At 42.3% G+C, this 23,140-nt stretch overlaps 1 protein-coding gene across 2 annotated transcripts; it reads right to left on the bottom strand.

Moving 5' to 3' along the window:
- Positions 1–897: 897 nt before the first annotated feature.
- LOC120462219 (membrane-spanning 4-domains subfamily A member 4A) lies at positions 898–23,037 on the bottom strand. 2 transcript variants are annotated; one of them, XM_039650776.2, is made up of 8 exons: positions 22,902–23,010; positions 22,234–22,270; positions 21,889–22,093; positions 21,532–21,633; positions 21,191–21,247; positions 20,820–20,972; positions 2,179–2,280; positions 898–1,221 (listed from the first exon to the last, which is right to left on the bottom strand). In XM_039650776.2, exons 3-8 carry the CDS (start codon positions 22,060–22,062, stop codon positions 1,141–1,143), a joined length of 669 nt encoding a protein of 222 aa, XP_039506710.1. In that variant the 5' UTR covers positions 22,063–22,093; positions 22,234–22,270; positions 22,902–23,010; the 3' UTR covers positions 898–1,140. The 2 variants fall into 2 exon arrangements, with proteins under 2 accessions (XP_039506710.1, XP_039506709.1); XM_039650775.2 differs by lacking the exon at positions 22,234–22,270 and having other exon boundaries at positions 22,902–23,037.
- Positions 23,038–23,140: the final 103 nt, after the last annotated feature.

Consider the following 23,140-nt stretch of genomic DNA (forward strand, 5'->3'; position numbering starts at 1 on the left):
GTAGCAGTAGGAAGTGTGTAGGACACAATTTCTGGATAGGAATGTTGATCCAGGAACATGTCTTGCCTCCCTAATTAATAGGGTAGCTCATTTGTGTTGTACTTTTGTAAATCATGAATATAACATTAAAAAGTCATAATTATGAGATAAATGTCAAAACTATGACATACTAAGTCATCAGCTTAGAATATAAAGTTTTGGTTTATAGAACACTAAGGAAAATGCTCAAGCAACATGCTTTTGCTAGGATTGCTTCCTCAGGCAAATACAGCTTTGGTGTTATATAAAACAATTTTACATTTCTGAGACACTACCCCAACCTTGCTTTTCTAATTTCTTAGAGTCATTCATGTGTCAACATTCATTTATGGAAGCCATATTATGCCAGATCAGAAAAAAATAACAATATCACGCTTATAATTATGAGTCAAAATTATGCCATAAAAAGTCATTATGACAAAAAGTTGAAATTGAGAAGAAAGAAAAAAAACTACAGCATACAGGATATTTAAAAATAGTATCAAGGTGAAGCCCTGTGAATATTACCAAAATACGTGACTGAACAGTCGATTACCTGACACAAGATAATAAATATTCATGAGACCAGCCTCTGAAGGGTAAAGGCAGCACATCCACTTTAAATAGGCTGTTCAAAAAACAACAACAACAAAAAAAACCTGTAAATAGTAGTTGAGACAGATTGTGCTAGCTACATAAACTTTGACTCCACTGCTAATTTAAAAATCATATATGTAAAATTCTGAATGCTTTTAATGAGAAATGTTCCAAAAAATATAATATAAAATTTACTTAAAATAAAATTCATATATTTTATAATATAAAATATAAAATTGCTGTGAACGCCAATATAGTTCGTTCTCAAAACAATGCAAGAGCAATGGTAAAGTGCATTTTATTCATAAAGTCAGCAAAAAGTGTGCTATATGTCCCACAAAACATTCCCGTACAGAAGCGTGTGTGTATACCAGGTAATACCACAAAGATTACAAAACATTTAATGAGAAATGACTATGCTGTAATATAAAAATTCCATAAGAAACAAAGCAAATTTTATATGTTTAGGTCATGTGATGATTAAACTTTTGCCTAAACCTTATAAGGCAATAAGTGTGTGGCCATTCAGGTTTTGGAGGCGCAATCCACCCCGACCTTCAGGAGACTGGTTTCACTGCCGTAGGAATCAACATCAGTTTCATCATCCTGGAATTTAAAAAAAGATGATTTTGTTAGATCACATCTGTAAGCCACAATCGGCAAAACACACACATTTTAATGGTTGTCTGAAATATTGAATGTAGAAAAAGTTGACATTGTATAATGTATTTATCAATTTGTCGGCCATTTAGTCTGAACATTAAACGGCAAGAACTTACATTTTACATTACATTTACATTTATTCATTTAGCTGACGCTTTTATTCAAAGCGACTTACAATTGCTATATATGTCAGAGGTCGCACACCTCTGGTGCAACAAGGGGTTAAGTGTCTCACAGTGGATTCGAACCTGGGTCTCTCACACCAAAGGCATGCGTCTTATCCACTGCACCATCACCACCCCTAGTTGTAATGTCAAGTTTGGTAGTGAGGGTTCAACTAGCAGAGCATGCTCAGTTAAAATCGCTGTAGGTGCACTTGAATAACTAATATTTTTGTTCAAAGCATGCAGAGTTAGGATAACAGAAATATTTGTTATTTAGAAATAAAAGGAGTTTTTGCTCCATGTAGTCATTTTGATAACATTTTGTTGAAAAAGAACATAAACACAAACAATGTATAACAAACATATATACATTGCTTTGTTGTATAGAATCCCATTTAGCCTTTTCAGTTTGCTCAACTATTACTATTATGAAACATCAATCAACTTCAAATGCAAGCCGGTTGAATGTGGACATTAAAACATTTCGAATTTTAAATTCATAAAACTTATGTTGTGTTTGATGAAAGTAAATGAAGATATGGAATCAGTGCTTTATCCAGAATTTTTTTATGGGATATTCCAATTTTGCACACAAGGTAAATTCACAATTGTGAATGGAAACAGTAACTGAGAACAGAATATTATAATTTTTTCAAGTCAACAGAATATCATCATTTACTAACAATTCACTAATTTGTCATGTGGTTGAAAAATATTCATTCAGTTCACTTATTACCTGGAGGATGGCCCGGCTGGAAAAGATGGACAAAGCGATGGACACGCACAGTTGAAGAACAGTCAGCACCAGCAGAAGACCCCTTATTCCATCAACCAAATTCTAAAAAAAATAATAATAACTAGAATGTACATTTCCAGAGGAAAATGTGAAGTGGTGCTTGCAGTGGCAAAACTCACCACCCGGTTGCTAGGGTGTTATGGCTGGTTGCTATGGTGTTCTGGGTGGTTGCTAGGCGGTTGCTAGGGTATTCTGGGTGGTTGCTAAGTTGTTCTGGGTGTTGCTAGGTGGTTGCTATGTGGTTGCTAGGGTATTCTGGGTGGTTGCTAGGGTGTTGCTAGGTGGTTGCTAGGGTGTTCTGGGTGGTTGCTAGGTGGTTGCTAGGGTGTTTTGGGTGGTTGCTAGGGTGTTGCTAGGCGGTTGCTAGGGTGTTCTGGGTGGTTGCTAGGGTGTTGCTAGGCAGTTGCTAGGGTGTTCTGAGTGGTTGCTAGGGTGTTGCTAGGTGGTTGCTAGGGTGTTCTGGGTGGTTGCTAGGGTGTTATGGGTGGTTGCTATGGTGTTGATGGGCGGTTGCTAGGGTATTTTGGGTGGTTGCTAGGGTGTTCTTGGTGGTTGCTAGGGTGTTCTGGGTGGTTGCTATGGTGTGGTTAGGCGGTTGCTAGGGTATTCTGGGTGGTTGCTAGGGTGTTGCTAGCGTGTTCTGGGTGGTTGCTAGGTTGTTGCTAGGAGGTTGGTAGTTGTCACAGATGGTTACTATGAAGTTTGTAGCATTTTCTTGGCATGATTTAGCACTTAGCTAATCAATATTAGCATGTAGCTATTCTCTGCTAGCATGTGTAGCATGTAGCAAGTCATGTTTGCTAGCATGAGTAAAAAGAGCCAACCCCCATCTCTATACGATGTTTTGATGCAGAGATGTAGGTCTTACAAAATGGTTGCTAGGGTACTCTGTTTGGTTGCTAGGGAGTGGCTTGGCAGCTGCCAATCATGAAGCTCCAAAGTCAATGTGAATGTATGAACCAACCTCCATCTCTATACGATGTTTTGATGCAGAGATAAAGTCTTGCAAAATGGTTGCTAGGGTACTCTGTTTGGTTGCTAGGGAGTGGCTTGGTAGCTGCCAATCATGAAACTCCAAAGGCTGCTTGTCAGTATGAATGATATAAACCAACTCCCATGCCTCTATGACATTCAGAATGGAAGATATCCCTCTTTGGATTTTGGTTGCTAAGGTGCTCTACAATGGTTGCTAGGGCATGGCCAGAAATTGTTGAGGTGATTCATGATTGGCTGTTTGCTGGCCCAAGTCAAACGAGCCCACCCTCATGTTTCTATGACACTTATATCCTGAGATATCCCTTTGATCTCTTTTAATGGAAGTCTATGGGAGTTGTTGCTAAGGTGCTCTAAATGGTTGCTAGGGCGTGGCTTAATAGCTTCACAATAATGCTGAGAGACTGATTGGTCGTCTGAGTAAAATGAGCCCGCCCCCTTGTCTCTATGACACTGTGATCCAGAGCTATGTTCAATACAAAATCCCTATGCAATTTACCATAGTAGGAAAAACACTAAAAGTCTATGGGACTTTTTTACCCAATGATTTGCCCCTGGGGCGAACACCGTACCCCCGATCGCTACGAAAAGTCACAGCACACCTCTCCTCAATAATCCGCACAATTTGACGCCTCAATCAGGGGTCTGTGATGTCGGCGTGTATTTTTTAACAGATGATTACTATTTAGTCTCTAAAATGAGTTTTTATAGAGTTTTTATAGAGTTATTTAGTATGGCACGAGGCCTGCGGCCTCGTGCCTATCGCCCACGGTTGCTAGGGTGCTGTAACTGGTTGCTATGGTGTGACTATGAAGATTTTAGGCCATTATTTACTGGATGCTTGATTAAATAAATCCTCCTAGGGAGAGAGAGACGTCTGCCTGACAGCAGGGCTGTCAGGCCCTTTTGTGTCTGTGAGAAAGTGACAGTTGGGATTTGAATTTTTGAAAATTTTTCAATGTAAGTCAATGGGCCTTTTTTTGGCCGCTTTTTCGTTCGCTGCGCGAACATCGTACATCCGATCTCTTAGAAAAGTCATAGCACACCTCTCCTAAACGAGCCGGTCGATTTGACACCACTCTCATGGGTCTGTGACGAAAGCTGCGGGAGGAGTAGCGTGCCGAAAAAGTGTCCGGAATAATAAGAATAAGAAAAAGAACTAGAATGTACATTTCCAGAGGAAAATGTGAAGTGGTGCTTGCAGTGGCAAAAAGCTCGCTCGGTTGCTAGAGTGTGGCACATTTTTGCATACGAGACACCAAACACGTCTGTACGATGTTTTTGTGATGATAAATTGTTTATTCAGCTGAGAAATGGCTTATTCATGTGTTCAGGTGGTTACTAGGGTACTCTATATGGTTGCTATGGTGTGATTATACAGTGTATGAGATTATATTTAAACACTAGTTGACAGTCTAAATCAAAAAAAGGCAAAATTCATGTTTCTTCTATTTTCTGAAGCTGAGAAATGACTTGAATATGTTGATTTATGGTTGCTAGGCTGCCCTAAGTGGTTGCTAGGGCATAAATATGAAGTTATTATGTCTCTACTTGTTGGCTGCATGATAGGCCGAGTAAAAAGAGCCCAACCCCAAGTCTCTATGACCTTCTGTTCAAAAGATATGTTCTCACCAATTTTGTGCCAATGTTAAGTCTATGGGACTTTTTCTGTCCGATTTATCGCCCGCCAGACAAACATCGTACAACCGATCGCTTAGAAAAGTCATAGCACACCTCTCCTCAATGACCGGGTCGATTTGACACCACATTCATGGATCTACGACAATAAATGCGGGAGGAGTAGCGTGCCAAAGTTTTGTCTTGGAGAATAGTATTCACAACACTAGAATGTACATTTCCAGAGGAAAATGTGAAGTGGTGCTTGCAGTGGCAAAAAGCTCGCTCGGTTGCTAGAGTGTGGCACATTTTTGCATACGAGACACCAAACACGTCTGTACGATGTTTTTGTGATGATAAATGGTTTATTCAGCTGAGACATGTCTTATTCATGTGTTTGTAGGGTTACTGGGGTACCCTATATGGTTGCTATGGTGTGATTATACAGTTTATGAGTTAATATTTAAAGACTAGTTGACAGTCTGAGTCAAAAAAAGGCAAAATTCATGTTTCTTCTATTTTCTGGAGCTGAGATATGGCTTGAATATGTTGTTTTATGGTTGCTAGGCTGACCTAAGTGGTTGCTAGGGCGTGAATATGAAGTTACTATGTCACTACTTGTTGGCTGCATGATAGGCCGAGTCAAATGAGCCCAACCCCAAGTCTCTATGACCTTCTGGTCAAAAGATATGATCTCACAAATTTGGTGCCAATGTTAAGTCTATGGGACTTTTTTCGGCCGATTTATCGCCCGCCAGACGAACATCGTACAACCGATCGCTTAGAAAAGTCATAGCACACCTCTCCTCAATGACCGGGTCGATTTGACACCACATTCATGGATCTACGACAATAAATGCGGAAGGAGTAGCGTGCCAAAGTTTTGTCTTGGAGAATAGTATTCACAACACTAGAATGTACATTTCCAGAGGAAAATGTGAAGTGGTGCTTGCAGTGGCAAAAAGCTCGCTCGGTTGCTAGAGTGTGGCACATTTTTGCATACGAGACACCAAACACGTCTGTACGATGTTTTTGTGATGATAAATGGTTTATTCAGCTGAGACATGTCTTATTCATGTGTTTGTAGGGTTACTGGGGTACCCTATATGGTTGCTATGGTGTGATTATACAGTTTATGAGTTAATATTTAAAGACTAGTTGACAGTCTGAGTCAAAAAAAGGCTAAATCCATGTTTCTTCTATTTTCTGGAGCTGAGATATGGCTTGTATATGTTGTTTTATGGTTGCTAGGCTGCCCTAAGTGGTTGCTAGGGCGTGAATATTAAGTTACTATGTCACTACTTGTTGGCTGTATGATAGGCCGAGTCAAAAGAGCCCAACCCCATGTCTCTATGACCTTCTATTCAAAAGATATGATCTCACAAATTTGGTTCCAATGTTAAGTCTATGGGAGATTTTTCGGCCGATTTATCGCCCGCTAGACAAGCATCGTACGCCCGATCTCTTAGAAAAGTCATAGCACACCTCTCCTTAACGAGCTGGTCGATTTGACACCTCATTCATGTGTCTGTGACAAAAAATGCGGGAGGAGTAGCGTGCCAAAGTTTTGTCTTGGAGAATAGTATTCACAACACTAGAATGTACATTTCCAGAGGAAAATGTGAAGTGGTGCTTGCAGTGGCAAAAAGCTCGCTCGGTTGCTAGGGTGTTCTGGGTGGTTGCTAGGGTGTTGCTAGGTGGTTGCTAGGGTGTTCTGTGTGGTTGCTAGGGTGTTGCTAGGGTGTTCTGGGTGGTTGCTATGGTGTTGCTAGGTGGTTGCTAGGGTGTTCTGAGTGGTTGCTAGGGTGTTGCTAGGTGGTTGCTAAGGTGTTCTAGGTGGTTGCTAGGGTGTTATAGATGGTTGCCAGGGTGTTGCTAGGTGGTTGCTAGGGTGTTCTGGGTGGTTGCTAGGGTGTTGCTATGTGGTTGCTAGGGTGTTCTATACGGTTGCCAGGGTGTTGCTAGGCGGTTGCTAGGGTGTTCTGGGTGGTTGCTAGGGTGTTATAGATGGTTGCTAGGGTATTGGTAGGTGGTTGCTAGGGTGTTCTGGGTGGTTGCTAGGGTGTTGCTAGGTGTTCTGGTTGGTTGCTAGGGTGTTGCTAGGCGGTTGCTAGGGTGTTCTGTGTGGTTGCTAGGGTGTTGCTATGTGGTTGCTAGGGTATTCTTGGTGGTTGCTAGGGTGTTGCTAGGTGGTTGCTATGGTATTCTGGGTGGTTGCTATGGTGTTACTAGGTGGTTGGCAGTGTTCACATATGGTTACTATAGAGTTTTTATAACATTCATGGCATGATATAGCACTTAGCTAATCAATATTAGCATGTAGCTATTCACTGCTAGCATGTGTAGCATGTAGCAAGTCATGTTTGCTAGCATGAGTAAAAAGAGCCAACCCCCATCTCTATACGATGTTTTGATACAGAGATGTAGGTCTTACAAAATGGTTGCTAGGGTACTCTGTTTGGTTGTTAGGGACTGGCTTGGCAGCTGCCAATCATGAAGCTCCAAAGTCAATGTGAATGTATAAACCAACCCCCATCTCTATACGATGTTTTAATGCAGAGATAAAGTCTTGCAAAATGGTTGCTAGGGTACTCTGTTTGGTTGCTAGGGAGTGGCTTGGTAGCTGCCAATCATGAAACTCCAAAGGCTGCTTGTCAGTATGAATGATATAAACCAAGTCCCATGCCTCTATGACATTCAGAATGGAAGATATCCCTCTTTGGATTTTGGTTGCTAAGGTGCTCTACAATGGTTGCTAGGGCATGGCCAGAAATTGTTGAGGTGATTCATGATTGGCTGTTTGCTGGCCCAAGTCAAACGAGCCCACCCTCATGTTTCTATGACACTTATATCCTGAGATATCCCTTTGATCTCTTTTAATGGAAGTCTATGGGAGTTGTTGCTAAGGTGCTCTAAATGGTTGCTAGGGCGTGGCTTAATAGCTTCACAATGATGCTGAGAGACTGATTGGTCGTCTGAGTAAAATGAGCCCGCCCCCTTGTCTCTATGACACTGTGATCCAGAGCTATGTTCAATACAAAATCCCTATGCAATTTACCATAGTAGGAAAAACACTAAAAGTCTATGGGACTTTTTTACCCAATGATTTGCCCCTGGGGCGAACACCGTACCCCCGATCGCTACGAAAAGTCACAGCACACCTCTCCTCAATAATCCGCAAAATTTGACGCCTCAATCAGGGGTCTGTGATGTCGGCGTGTATTTTTTAACAGATGATTACTATTTAGTCTCTAAAATGAGTTTTTATAGTTTTTATAGAGTTATTTAGTATGGCACGAGGCCTGCGGCCTCGTGCCTATTGCCCACGGTTGCTAGGATGCTGTAACTGGTTGCTATGGTGTGGCTATGAAGATTTTAGGCCATTACTCATTGGCTGCTTGATAAATTAAATCCTCCTAGGGAGAGAGAGACGTCTGCCTGACAGCAGGGCTGTCAGGCCCTTTTGTGTCTGTGAGAAAGTGACAGTTGGGATTTGAATTTTTGAAAATTTTTCAATGTAAGTCAATGGGCCTTTTTTTGGCCTCTTTTTCGTCCGCTGTGCGAACATCGTACATCCGATCTCTTAGAAAAGTCATAGCACACCTCTCCTAAACGAGCCGGTCGATTTGACACCACTCTCATGGGTCTGTGACGAAAGCTGCGGGAGGAGTAGCGCGCCGAAGAAGTGTCCGGAATAATAAAAATAAGAATAATAAGTATGGAGGATAACAATAGTGTTGCTTTGCAAGCACCACTAACTAGAATGTACATTTCCAGAGGAAAATGTGAAGTGGTGCTTGCAGTGGCAAAACTCACCACCCGGTTGCTAGGGTGTTCTGGGTGGTTGCTAGGGTGTTCTGGGTGGTTGCTAGGGTGTTGCTAGGTGGTTGCTAGGGTGTTCTGTGTGGTTGCTAGGGTGTTCTGGGTGGTTGCTATGGTGTTGCTAGGCGGTTGCTAGGGTGTTCTGAGTGGTTGCTAGGGTGTTGCTAGGTGGTTGCTAGGGTGTTCTGGGTGGTTGCTAGGGTGTTGCTAGGTGGTTGCTAGGGTGTTGCTAAGGTGTTCTGGATGGTTGCTAGGCGGTTGCTATGGTATTCTGGGTGGTTGCTAGTGTGTTGCTAGCGTGTTCTGGGTGGTTGCTAGGTGGTTGCTAGGGTGTTGCTAGGAGGTTGCTTGGATGTTCTGGTATAGGTGGTTGGTAGTTGTCACAGATGGTTACTATGAAATTTGTAGCATTTTCTTGGCATGATTTAGCACTTAGCTAATCAATATTAGCATGTAGCTATTCTCTGCTAGCATGTGTAGCATGTAGCAAGTCATGTTTGCTAGCATGAGTAAAAAGAGCCAACTCCCATCTCTATACGATGTCTTGATGCAGAGATGTAGGTCTTACAAAATGGTTGCTAGGGTACTCTGTTTGGTTGCTAGGGACTGGCTTGGCAGCTGCCAATCATGAAGCTCCAAAGTCAATGTGAATGTATAAACCAACCCCCATCTCTATACGATGTTTTGATGCAGAGATATAGGTCTTACAAAATGGTTGCTAGGGTACTCTGTTTGGTTGCTAGGGAGTGGCTTGGTAGCTGCCAATCATGAAACTCCAAAGGCTGCTTGTCAGTATGAATGATATAAACCAACTCCCATGCCTCTATGACATTCAGAATGGAAGATATCCCTCTTTGGATTTTGGTTGCTAAGGTGCTCGATAATGGTTGCTAGGGCATGGCCAGAAATTTTTGAGGTGATTCATGATTGGCTGTTTGCTGGCCCAAGTCAAACGAGCCCACCCTCATGTTTCTTTGACACTTATATCCTGAGATATCCATTTGATCTCTTTCAATGGAAGTCTATGGGAGTTGTTGCTAAGGTGCTCTAAATGGTTGCTGGGGCGTGGCTTAATAGCTTCACAATGATCCTGAGAGACTGATTGGTCGTCTGAGTAAAATGAGCCCGCCCCCTTGTCTCTATGACACTGTGATCCAGAGCTATGTTCAATACAAAATCCCTATGCAATTTACCATAGTAGGAAAAACACATGCATTTGATGGGACGTCCCTCACCATAGTAAGTCAATGGGGAAAACTTTGGGCAGCTCCTGCCCCCCAGGGGTGCAACTTGTACCCCATTGTGAGGTATGTTCTTAAAGAGCCTGCCAGCCTCTTCAAATGTGGCAAATCACACATTTGTCCGAAATCCTCGTTCGGAGCTACGAGTCGTCAAAGTTTGTCTCAATGTTAAGTCTATGGGATTTTTTTGAAATTTGTTCGCCCCTGGGGCGAACACCGTACCCCTGATCTCTTATAAAATTCATACGACACTTCTCCTCAATAGGCCGCACGATTTGATGCCTCATTTAAGTGTCTGTGACAAAAAATGTGGACGTAGGAGTGCGCCAAACTTTTTCCTGGAATAGTTAAATGCTATACTAGAAAATTTCAATGGGAAAAATTTTTGGGGAGCTCCTGCCCCCCAGGGGTGCAACTTTTACCCCATTGTGAGGTATTTTCTTGAAGAGCCTGTCAGCCTCTTCAAATTTGGTAAATCGCAGGTTTCTGCGAAATCCTCGCTCAGAGCTATGAGTCGCCAAAATTTGTCGTAATGTTAAGTCTATGGGATTTTTTGGCCGGTTTTTCGCCCCTGGGGTGAACATCGTACCCCCGATCGCTTATAAAAGTCATAGCACACCTCTCCTAAATAAGCCGGTCGATTTGACGCCTCACCCATGGGTCTGTGATAAAAACTGCGGGAGGAGTAGCGTGCAGAAATTTTGTGTGGAAGAATAATAATAATAACTAGAACGTACATTTCCAGACGAAAATGTGAAGTGGTGCTTGCAGTGGCAAAACTCACCACCCGGTTGCTAGGGTGTTCTGGGTGGTTGCTAGTTGGTTGTCAGGGTATTCTGGGTGGTTGCTATGCAGTTGCTAGGGTATTATGGGTGGTTGCCAATGTTTTCTGGGTAGTTGCTAAGGTGTTGCTAGGTGGTTGCTAGGGTGTTCTGGGTGGTTGCTAGGGTGTTGCTAGGTTGTTACTAGGCGGTTGTTAGGGTGTTCTGGATGGTTGCTAGGTGGTTGCTAGGGTGTTTCTAAGGTGTTCTGGAAGGTTGCTAGGCAGTTGCTAGGGTGTTGCTCGGTGGTTGCTAAGGTGTTGCTAGGTGGTTGCTAGGGTGTTGCTAGGTGGTTGCTAGGGTGTTCTGGGTGGTTGCTAGGGTGTTGCTAGGGTGTTGCTAAGGTGTTCTGGATGGTTGCTAGGCGGTTGCTAGGGTGTTGCTCGGTGGTTGCTATTGTGTTGCTAGGTGGTTGCTAGGGTGTTCTGGGTGGTTGCTAAGGTGTTGCTAGGTGGTTGCTAGGGTGTTGCTAGGTGGTTGCTAGGGTGTTGCTAAGGTGTTCTGGATAGTTTCTAGGTGGTTGCTAGGGTGTTGCTATGCGGTTGCTAGGGTGTTCTGGGTGGTTGCTATGGTGTTGTTAGGTTGTTGCTAGGGTATTCTAGGTAGTTGCTATGGTATTACTAGGTGGTTGGTAGTGTTCACATATGGTTATTATAGAGTTTTTATATTGTTCATGGCATGATTTAGCACTTAGCTAATCAATATTAGCATGTAGCTATTCACAGCTAGCATGTTTAGCATTTTGAAAGTTCTATGTGCTAGCATGAGTCAAAAGACCCAACCCCCATCGTGATACAATGTTCTGATGCTGAGATATAGCTGTTACAAAATGGTTGCTAGGGTACTCTGTTTGGTTGCTAGGGAGTGGCTTGGCAGCTTCCAATCATGAAGCTCCAAAGTCAATGTGAATGTATAAACCAACCCCCATCTCTATACGATGTTCTGATAAAGAGATGTAGGCCTTGCAAAATGGTTGCTAGGGTACTCTTTTTGGTTGCTAGGGAGTGGCTTGGCAGCTGCCAATCATGAATCTCCAAAGGCTGCTTGTCAGTATAATTGATATAATACAACTCCCAAGCCTGTATGACATTCAGAATGGAAGATATCCCTCTTTAAAATTTGGTTGCTAAGGTGCTCGATAATGGTTGCTAGGGTGTGGCCAGAAATTGTTGAGATGATTCATGATTGGCTGTTTGCTACCCCGAGTCAAACGAGACCACCCTTGTGTTTCTATGACACTTCTATCCGGAGATATCCCTTTGATCTCTTTCAATGGAAGTCTATGGGAGTTGTTGCTAAGGTGCTCTATATGGTTGCTAGGGCGTGGCTTGATAGCTTCACAATGATCCTGAGAGACTGATTGGTCGTCTGAGTAAAATGAGCCCGCCCCCTTGTCTCTATGACACTATGATCCAGAGCTATGTTCAATACAAAATCCCTGTGCAATTTACCATAGTAGGAAAAACACATGCATTTGATGGGACATCCTTCACCATAGTAAGTCAATGGGGAAAATTTTGGGTAGCTCCTGCCCCCCAGGGGTGCAACTTTTACCCCATTGTGAGGTATGTTCTTACAGAGGCTGCCAGCCTCTTCAAATGTGGCAAATCACACGTTTTTCCGAAATCGTTGTTCGGAGCTATGAGTCGTCAAAGTTTGTCTCAATGTTAAGTCTATGGGATTTTTTGGAAATTTGTTCGCCCCTGGGTCGAACACCGTACCCCCGATCTCTGATAAAAGTGATAGGACACTTCTCTTCAATAGGCCGCACGATTTGATGCCTCATTCATGGGTCTGTGACAAAAACTGTGGACGTAGGAGTGCGCCAAACTTTTTCCTGGAATAGTATAATGCTATACTAGAAATTTTAAATAACATTGGGGTCAATGGGGGAAAATTTGGGCAGCTCCTGCCCCCCAGGGGTGCAACTTTTACCCCATTGTGAGGTATGTTCTTACAGAGCCTGTCAGCCTCTTCAAATGTGGTAAATCACAGGCTTCTGTGAAATCCTCGCTCGGAGCTATGAGTCGTCAAAGTTTGTCGCAATGTTAAGTCTATGGGATTTTTGGGAAATTTGTTCGCCCTTCGGGCGAACATCGTACCCCCGATCGCTTAGAAAAGTCATAGCACACCATTCCCGAATATTCCGCACGATTTGAGACCTCATTCATGGGTGTGTGACAAAAACTGCGGGAGGAGTAGCGCGCCAAACTTTTTGGCCGACTCAAAAAACACAATAGTAATAGTGTTGCCTTGCTTTCAGCAAGCACCACTAACTAGAATGTACATTTCCAGAGGAAAATGTGAAGTGGTGCTTGCAGTGGCAAAAAGCTCGCTCGGTTGCTAGAGTGTGGCACATTTTTGCATACGAGACACCAAACACGTCTGTACGATATTTTTGTGATGATAAATGGTTTATTCAGCTGAGACATGTCTTATTCATGTGTTTGTAGGGTTACTGGGGTACCCTATATGGTTGTTATGGTGTGATTATACAGTTTATGAGTTAATATTTAAAGACTAGTTGACAGTCTGAGTCAAAAAAGGCAAAATCCATGTTTCTTCTATTTTCTGGAGCTGAGATATGGCTTGTATATGTTGTTTTATGGTTGCTAGGCTGCCCTAAGTGTTTGCTAGGGCGTGAATATTAAGTTACTATGTCACTACTTGTTGGCTGTATGATAGGCCGAGTCAAATGAGCCCAACCCCAAGTCTCTATGACCTTCTATTCAAAAGATATGATCTCACAAATTTGGTGCCAATGTTAAGTCTATGGGAAATTTTTCGGCCGATTTATCGCCCGCTAGACAAGCATCGTACACCCGATCTCTTAGAAAAGTCATAGCACACCTCTCCTTAACGAGCCGGTCGATTTGACACCTCATTCATGTGTCTGTGACAAAAAATCCGGGAGGAGTAGCGTGCCAAAGTTTTGTCTTGGAGAATAGTATTCACAACACTAGAATGTACATTTCCAGAGGAAAATGTGAAGTGGTGCTTGCAGTGGCAAAAAGCTCGCTCGGTTGCTAGAGTGTGGTACAGAATTGCATATGAGACAACAACCATGTCTGTACGATGTTTTTGTGATGATATATGGCTTATTAAGCTGAAATATGGCTTATTAATGTGTTCAGGTGGTTACTAGGGTACTCTATATGGTTGCTATGGTGTGATTATACAGTGTATGAGATTATATTTAAAGACTAGTTGACAGTCTGAGTCAAAAAAGGCAAACTCCATGTTTCTTCTATTTTCTGAAGCTGAGAAATGACTTCAATATGTTGATTTATGGTTGCTAGGCTGCCCTAAGTGGTTGCTAAGGCGTAAATATGAAGTTATTATGTCTCTACTTGTTAGCTGCATGATAGGCCGAGTAAAAAGAGCCCAACCCCATGTCTCTATGACCTTCTGTTCAAAAGATATGATCTCACCAATTTTATGCCAATGTTAAGTCTATGGGACTTTTTCTGTCCGATTTATCGCCCGCCAGACGAACATCGTACAACCGATCGCTTAGAAAAGTCATAGCACACCTCTCCTCAATGACCGGGTCGATTTGACACCCCATTCATGGATCTACGACAATAAATGCGGGAGGAGTAGCGTGCCAAAGTTTTGTCTTGGAGAATAGTATTCACAACACTAGAATGTACATTTCCAGAGGAAAATGTGAAGTGGTGCTTGCAGTGGCAAAAAGCTCGCTCGGTTGCTAGAGTGTGGTACAGAATTGCATATGAGACAACAACCATGTCTGTACGATGTTTTTGTGATGATATATGGCTTATTAAGCTGAAATATGGTTTATTAATGTGTTCAGGTGGTTACTAGGGTACTCTATATGGTTGCTATGGTGTGCTTATACAGTGTATGAGATTATATTTAAAGACTAGTTGACAGTCTGAGTCAAAAAAGCAAACTCCATGTTTCTTCTATTTTCTGAAGCTGAGAAATGACTTGAATATGTTGATTTATGGTTGCTAGGCTGCCCTAAGTGGTTGCTAGGGCGTAAATATGAAGTTATTATGTCTCTACTTGTTAGCTGCATGATAGGTCGAGTAAAAAGAGCCCAACCCCATGTCTCTATGACCTTCTATTCAAAAGATATGATCTCACCAATTTTATGCCAATGTTAAGTCTATGGGACTTTTTCTGTCCGATTTATCGCCCGCCAGACGAACATCGTACAACCGATCGCTTAGAAAAGTCATAGCACACCTCTCCTTAACGAGCTGGTCGATTTGACACCTCATTCATGTGTCTGTGACAAAAAATGCGGGAGGAGTAGCGTGCCAAAGTTTTGTCTTGGAGAATAGTATTCACAACACTAGAATGTACATTTCCAGAGGAAAATGTGAAGTGGTGCTTGCAGTGGCAAAACTCACCACCCGGTTGCTAGGGTGTTATGGCTGGTTGCTAGTTGGTTGTCAGGGTATTCTAGGTAGTTGCTATGCGGTTGCTATGCAGTTGCTAGGGTATTATGGGTGGTTGCCAAGGTGTTCTGGGTGGTTGCTAAGGTGTTGCTAGGTGGTTGCTAGGGTGTTCTGGGTGGTTGCTAGGGTGTTCTGGGTGGTTGCTAGGGTGTTGCTAGGCGGTTGCTAGGGTGTTCTGGGTGGTTGCTAGGTGGTTGCTAGGGTGTTGCTAAGGTGTTCTGGAAGGTTGCTAAGCGGTTGCTAGGGTGTTGCTAGGTGGTTGCTAGGGTGTTGCTAGGGTGTTCTGGGTGGTTGCTAGGGTGTTGCTAGGTGGTTGCTAGGGTGTTCTGTGTGGTTGCTAGGGTGTTGCTAGGTGGTTGCTAGGGTGTTGCTAAGGTGTTCTGGATGGTTGCTAGGCGGTTGCTAGGGTGTTATGGGTGGTTGCTAAGGTGTTGCTAGGTGGTTGCTATGGTGTTTGGGGTGGTTGCTAGGGTGTTGCTAGGTGGTTGCTAGGGTGTTGCTAAGGTGTTCTGGATAGTTTCTAGGTGGTTGCTAGGGTGTTGCTATGCGGTTGCTATGGTGTTCTGGGTGGTTGCTATGGTGTTGTTAGGTTGTTGCTAGGGTATTCTGGGTAGTTGCTATGGTATTACTAGGTGGTTGGTAGTGTTCACAAATGGTTATTATAGAGTTTTTATATTGTTCATGGCATGATTTAGCACTTAGCTAATCAATATTAGCATGTAGCTATTCACAGCTAGCATGTTTAGCATTTTGAAAGTTCTATGTGCTAGCATGAGTCAAAAGACCCAACCCCCATCTCTATACGATGTTTTGATGCAGAGATATAGGTCTTGCAAAACGGTTGCTAGGGTACTCTGTTTGGTTGCTAGGGAGTGGCTTGGCAGCTTCCAATCATGAAGCTCCAAAGTCAATGTGAATGTATAAACCAACCCCCATCTCTATACGATGTTCTGATGCAGAGATGTAGGCCTTGCAAAATGGTTGCTAGGGTACTCTGTTTGGTTGCTAGGGAGTGGCTTGGCAGCTGCCAATCATGAATCTCCAAAGGCTGCTTGTCAGTATAATTGATATAATACACTTCCCAAGCCTGTATGACATTCAGAATGGAAGATATCCCTTCTTTAAAATTTGGTTGCTAAGGTGCTCGATAATGGTTGCTAGGGTGTGGCCAGAAATTGTTGAGGTGATTCATGATTGGCTGTTTGCTACCCCGAGTCAAACAAGACCACCCTTGTGTTTCTATGACACTTCTATCCGGAGATATCCCTTTGATCTCTTTCAATGGAAGTCTATGGGCGTTGTTGCTAAGGTGCTCTAAATGGTTGCTAGGGCGTGGCTTAATAGCTTCACAATGATCCTGAGAGACTGATTGGTCATCTGAGTAAAATGAGCCCACCCCCTTGTCTCTATGACACTGTGATCCAGAGCTATGTTCAATACAAAATCCCTATGCAATTTACCATAGTAGGAAAAACACATGCATTTGATGGGACGTCCTTCACCATAGTAAGTCAATGGGGAAAACTTTAGGCAGCTCCTGCCCCCCAGGGGTGCAACTTTTACCCCATTGTGAGGTATGTTCTTAAAGAGCCTGCCAGCCTCTTCAAATGTGGCAAATCACACATTTGTCCGAAATCCTCGTTCGGAGCTACGAGTCGTCAAAGTTTGTCTCAATGTTAAGTCTATGGGATTTTTTGGAAATTTGTTAGCCCCTGGGGCGAGCACCGTACCCCTGATCTCTTTTAAAATTCATTTGACACTTCTCCTCAATAGGCCGCACGATTTGATGCCTCATTCATGGGTCTGTGACAAAAAATGTGGACGTAGGAGTGCTCCAAACTTTTTCCTGGAATAGTAAAATGCTATACTAGAAAATTTCAATGGAAAAAATTTTTGGGGAGCTCCTGCCCCCCAGGGGTGCAACTTTTACCCCATTGTGAGGTATTTTCTTAAAGAGCCTGTCAGCCTCTTCAAATGTGGTAAATTGCAAGTTTCTGCGAAATCCTCGCTCAGAGCTATGACTCGTCAAATTTTTTCACCATGTTAAGTCTATGGGATTTTTTTTGGCCGTTTTTCGCCCCTGGGGCGAACATCGTACCCCCGATCTCTTAGAAAAGTCATAGCACACCATTCCCGAATAATCCGCACGTTTTGACACCTCACCCATGGGTCTGTGACAAAAGCTGCGGGAGGAGTAGCGCGTCAAAAAGTGACCAGAACAATAAGAATAAGAATAATAAATAACATTGGGGTCTATGGGGAAAATTTGGGCAGCTCCTGCCCCCCAGGGGTGCAACTTTTACCCCATTGTGAGGTATGTTCTTACAGAGCCTGTCAGCCTCTTCAAATGTGGTGAATCGCAGGCTTCTGTGAAATTCTCGCTCGGAGCTATGAGTCGTCAAAGTTTGTCGCAATGTTAAGTCTATGGGATTTTTGGGAAATTTGTTCGCCCTTCGGGCGAACATCGTACCCCCGATCGCTTAGAAAAGTCATAGCACACCATTCCCGAATATTCCGCACGTTTTGAGACCTCATTCATGGGTGTGTGACAAAAACTGCGGGAGGAGTAGCGTGCCAAACTTTTGGGCCGACTCAAAAAACACAATAGTAATAGTGTTGCCTTGCTTTCAGCAAGCACCACTAACTAGAATGTACATTTCCAGAGGAAAATGTGAAGTGGTGCTTGCAGTGGCAAAACTCACCACCCGGTTGCTAGAGTGTGGTACATGATTGCATACGAGACACCAAACATGTCTGTACAATGTTTGTGTGATGAGAAATGGCTTATTCAGCGGAGAAATGGCTTATTCATGTGTTCAGGTGGTTACTAGGGTACTCTATATGGTTGCTATGGTGTGATTATACAGTGTATGAGATTATATTTAAACACTAGTTGACAGAAGGCAAACCCCCATCTCTATACGATGTTTTGTTGGAGAGATGTAGGTCTTACAAAATGGTTGCTAGGGTACTCTGTTTGGTTGCTAGGGAGTGGCTTGGTAGCTGCCAATCATGAAACTCCAAAGGCTGCTTGTCAGTATGAATGATATAAACCAACTCCCATGCCTCTATGACATTTAGAATGGAAGATATCCCTCTTTGGATTTTGGTTGCTAAGGTGCTCGAAAATGGTTGCTAGGGCATGGCCAGAAATTGTTGAGGTGATTCATGATTGGCTGTTTGCTGGCCCAAGTCAAACGAGCCCACCCTCATGTTTCTATGACACTTATATCCTGAGATATCCATTTGATCTCTTTCAATGGAAGTCTATGGGAGTTGTTGCTAAGGTGCTCTAAATGGTTGCTAGGGCGTGGCTTAATAGCTTCACAATGATCCTGAGAGACTGATTGGTCATCTGAGTAAAATGAGCCCGCCCCCTTGTCTCTATGACACTGTGATCCAGAGCTATGTTCAATACAAAATCCCTATGCAATTTACCATAGTAGGAAAAACACATGCATTTGATGGGACGTCCTTCACCATAGTAAGTCAATGGGGAAACTTTGGGCAGCTCCTGCCCCCCAGGGGTGCAACTTTTACCCCATTGTGTGGTATGTTCTTAAAGAGCCTGCCAGCCTCTTCAAATGTGGCAAATCTCACGTTTGTCCGATATCCTTGTTTGGAGCTACGAGTCGTCAAAGTTTGTCTCAATGTTAAGTCTATGGGATTTTTTGGAAATTTGTTCGCCCCTGGGTCGAACACCGTACCCCCGATCTCTGATAAAAGTGATAGGACACTTCTCTTCAATAGGCCGCACGATTTGATGCCTCATTCATGGGTCTGTGACAAAAACTGTGGACGTAGGAGTGCTCCAAACTTTTTCCTGGAATAGTAAAATGCTATACTAGAAATTTTTCAATGGGAAAAATTTGGGGAGCTCCTGCCCCCAAGGGGTGCAACTTTTACCCCATTGTGAGGTATTTTCTTACAGAGCCTGTCAGCCTCTTCAAATGTGGTAAATTGCAGGTTTCTGCGAAATCCTCGCTCAGAGCTATGACTCGTCAAATTTTTTCGCAATGTTAAGTCTATGGGAATTTTGGCAAAATTTTGGGCAGCTCCTGCCCCCCAGGGGTGCAACTTTTACCCCATTGTGAGGTATTTTCTTACAGAGCCTGTCAGCCTCTTCAAATGTGGTAAATTGCTGGTTTCTGCGAAATCCTCGCTCAGAGCTATGACTCGTCAAATTTTTTCGCAATGTTAAGTCTATGGGATTTTTTTGGGCCGTTTTTCGGCTCTGGGGCGACCATCGTACCTCCGATCTCTTAGAAAAGTCATAGCACACCTCTCCTAAATGAGCCGGTCGATTTGACGCCTCACCCATGGGTCTGTGACAAAAGCTGCGGGAGGAGTAGCGAACCAAAAAGTGGCCAGAATAATAATAAGAAGAAGAATAATAAATAACATGGGGGTCAATGGGGAAAATTTGGGCAGCTCCTGCCCCCCAGGGGTGCAACTTTTACCCCATTGTGAGGTATGTTCTTACAGAGCCTGTCAGCCTCTTCAAATGTGGTAAATCGCAGGCTTCTGTGAAATTCTCGCTCGGAGCTATGAGTCGTCAAAGTTTGTCGCAATGTTAAGTCTATGGGATTTTTGGGAAATTTGTTCGCCCTTCGGGCGAACATCGTACCCCCGATCGCTTAGAAAAGTCATAGCACACCATTCCCGAATATTCCGCACGTTTTGAGACCTCATTCATGGGTGTGTGACAAAAACTGCGGGAGGAGTAGCGCGCCAAACTTTTTGGCCGACTCAGAAAACACAATAGTAATAGTGTTGCCTTGCTTTCAGCAAGCACCACTAATAAATAACATGGGGGTCAATGGGGGAATATTTGGGCAGCTCCTGCCCCCCAGGGGTGCAACTTTTACCCCATTGTGAGGTATGTTCTTACAGAGCCTGTCAGCCTCTTCAAATGTGGTAAATCGCAGGCTTCTGTGAAATCCTCGCTCGGAGCTATGAGTCGTCAAAGTTTGTCGCAATGTTAAGTCTATGGGATTTTTGGGAAATTTGTTCGCCCTTCGGGCGAACATCGTACCGCCGATCGCTTAGAAAAGTCATAGCACACCATTCCCGAATATTCCGCACGTTTTGAGACCTCATTCATGGGTGTGTGACAAAAACTGCGGGAGGAGTAGCGCGTCAAACTTTTGGGCCGACTCAAAAAACACAATAGTAATAGTGTTGCCTTGCTTTCAGCAAGCACCACTAATAATAAGTATGCAGGATAACAATAGTGTTGCTTTGCAAGCACCACTAATAATAATAATAATAATAATATATATGAAGAGTTCAGATGCAAAAGCCTCTAAATGCCATTTGAAATTTTCTTCTTTAATGATGATTTTTATCAAACTTGTTTATTTAAGTTCAGTAATTTCACTTAAATGGCAATGATAATTACCTATTAATTGTTATTTAAGTGAAATTACTGAACTTAAATAAACAAGTTTGCTAAAAATCATCATTAAAGAAGAAAATTTCAAATGGCATTCAGAGGCTTTTGCATCTGAACTCTTCATATATATATATATATATATATATATATGTGTGTGTGTGTGTGTGTGTGTGTGCACATGGCAAACAGACAGTCAAGATCTGTCATATGATTATGGTATCAGCATTCATTGAATGTAAATCATTACTAGATACAGACGTACATTAAATATCCAAAACATCCTTGAACAAGACCAATAACTTCCACCGTCACAAGGGTCATCCCCGGGTCTGTGGCTGAGCTCCCAACTGAAGTATGCAGCTCCAGCAGCAGCCAGAGGAACACAGATCACACTCATGGCCAGTGTGGCTTTGATCTGCACAAACACAAAGTGAAAATTGGATTTCTTACAGAAAGAAAGCGTTTTCAGGCTTTCAAGAAACATTTGAAGACTTCATGAAATCCTGTAGACAATTTATTGAGTCTGTAGAGAGAGTGCCGGATGCTCAAGATATCTGAACACACCAGGTATGCACAGAATGCAGTGAGTTTAAAAATAAATAAAATATACAGTAAATATGAGAATTTGCTCACCAGAGAAGGACTGGATCTCTTATGTGCAGCAATTGCCACAGACCCAGCGATGACAAACTGAAAAAAAAAATATATATACATTTCATTTGAATGTACAATTTATTTGGTTCACTAACCTGAACAAAACTACAAAGGCTCCTTATATAAGAAATTGTTAAGAAAAAAAAAAGAAAAGAAAAGTGACACAAACACAATTATCCATATGTTATATGACAATAAATAATCAGATTTATTAAATTATATTTCAGTGACATTTATAGTGCATAATTGATTATAAATCTTATATAAATTTAAATATTTCTTATGTTGGAGTATTATTAGGGCTCAGAATGTTTACTCACAGGAAGCCCAAGGCAGATTACAAACTCAGCACGCAGCATGTTGGCGAGTAGTGTGACGGTACACAGAGACAATATCACCAAACCAGTAAAAACCTGCACCAACTGCACAAACACAATCACACTTTAGGAAAATACGCATTAAACAAACTTTACTGTATCAATTTCATCTAAACAGAGGGAGAAAGTTCAAAGGAAGATTGATCTAAAATCAACAAATGGACATCTTTTACAAACTGCTTAAATGATATAACAGCCTGAGTTCAAATTATTTTCTTTAATCAGCATCCTGTCAATAAAGCTAAACTTATATTTATATTGGTATGAAACTGCATCTGAATGTCCGTGCCCAGCTCTCACCCCCAGTGGCATAGGCTTCCCCTTCAGGAACATCCTTGTTCTTGGTGGCAGGTTGGACTTTTCTTGTTTGACCAAGCTCGTCTTTAGGTCCGGAGACTCCATTTTTTGCTCCAGTGGAATAACATAGGTCACTATCCTCACTCCATTAGTCTCAGTAGTCATTGAAGAGGCCATATCTCACAGAAATATGAGGCTCACGTTTATGCTGCAACAAGTAAGAAAAAAAAAAAACTCATGAAGGACACGCCAATCCTGTTTTTTCATTTCCTGATTAAAGTTGCAAACCTATTTTTAAATTTGCATAAATGGGGTTCACCCAAAAATGAAAATTTAGTCATTACTTACCCTAAAGTTGTTCCAGACCTGTTGGTATTTGTTTTCCCTATAATGGAAGTCAATGGGTCAACAGTCTGGTAACTTGAGCGCAAGTAATGACAAAATGTATTATTTACGGTGAATTATTCCTTTAAGAAGAATGTTTGCAGTAAACAATGTAATGTAAAACTATACAATTGAGACTGAATTAGGTAGTTATTATATATTATGAATATATTTCTGGGGTTACAGGTGTTTTATCACACACCTTCAATACAGTGAGTGACTGACATTGACGGAAAGTGTAGTGCTCGAATTGAGTTAGGTCATATGAATAATCTTGAATATGAATATGAATAAAGCACAGAAAAATTACTACTGATATAATAATTTATTGTCCCTGGTCGGATGTACAATATTCATAAACAGCTAACAAAACAGTAAGTTAGGTCTAAAGTATTCCAAAAGATATTTTTGCGATAATAGCAATTGCCGTAGGCAAGCAGCTCACTAGATTTTAAAACGACAATACCACAAACATTGCCTAGATAGATTTTGAGGCATAACCATCATAACAGTTTACGAAGGCCTAACTTAATAGTTCACAACGCAGTAGCCTACGAATTTATCAACGCTGGAAAACTCGCTTGTAGTAAGTAAGTTAACGTTGTATAAAGAATTTCAACCTGTTTGCTTACCGATTCTATTCACTGATCATTTGACGTGGGACCTTGTTATTTACCGACTGAACAACAACAGAAAAACCTGACGGGAAATTAAACTTCCTTCTCCTCCCACCGATTTCATTTAACCCCTTCAGTCACAGTGGCAGAATTTCTTTCAGAAATTCATCCTTGCTTGGTATCTGGTTTGTACAGATTGGCCACACACACATTGACTTCTTTACTTTCTGATTGGATAATATGGGAGTCATCCC

The sequence above is a fragment of the Pimephales promelas genome, chromosome 12 (genome assembly GCF_988280905.1).
Source record: "Pimephales promelas chromosome 12, fPimPro1.hap1.1, whole genome shotgun sequence".
NCBI classification, from domain to species: Eukaryota; Metazoa; Chordata; class Actinopteri; order Cypriniformes; family Leuciscidae; genus Pimephales; species Pimephales promelas.

Coding starts and splice junctions, on each gene's coding strand:
- LOC120462219 (XM_039650775.2), bottom strand. CDS start 22,062: ATGGCCTCTTCAATGACTACTGAGACTAATGGAGTGAGGATAGTGACC. Junction 21,634..21,888: donor GGAAGCCTATGCCACTGGGG/GTGAGAGCTGGG, acceptor GTGTTTGTGCAG/TTGGTGCAGGTTTTTACTGG. Junction 1,222..2,178: donor CCAGCCGGGCCATCCTCCAG/GTAATAAGTGAA, acceptor TTTAAATTCCAG/GATGATGAAACTGATGTTGA.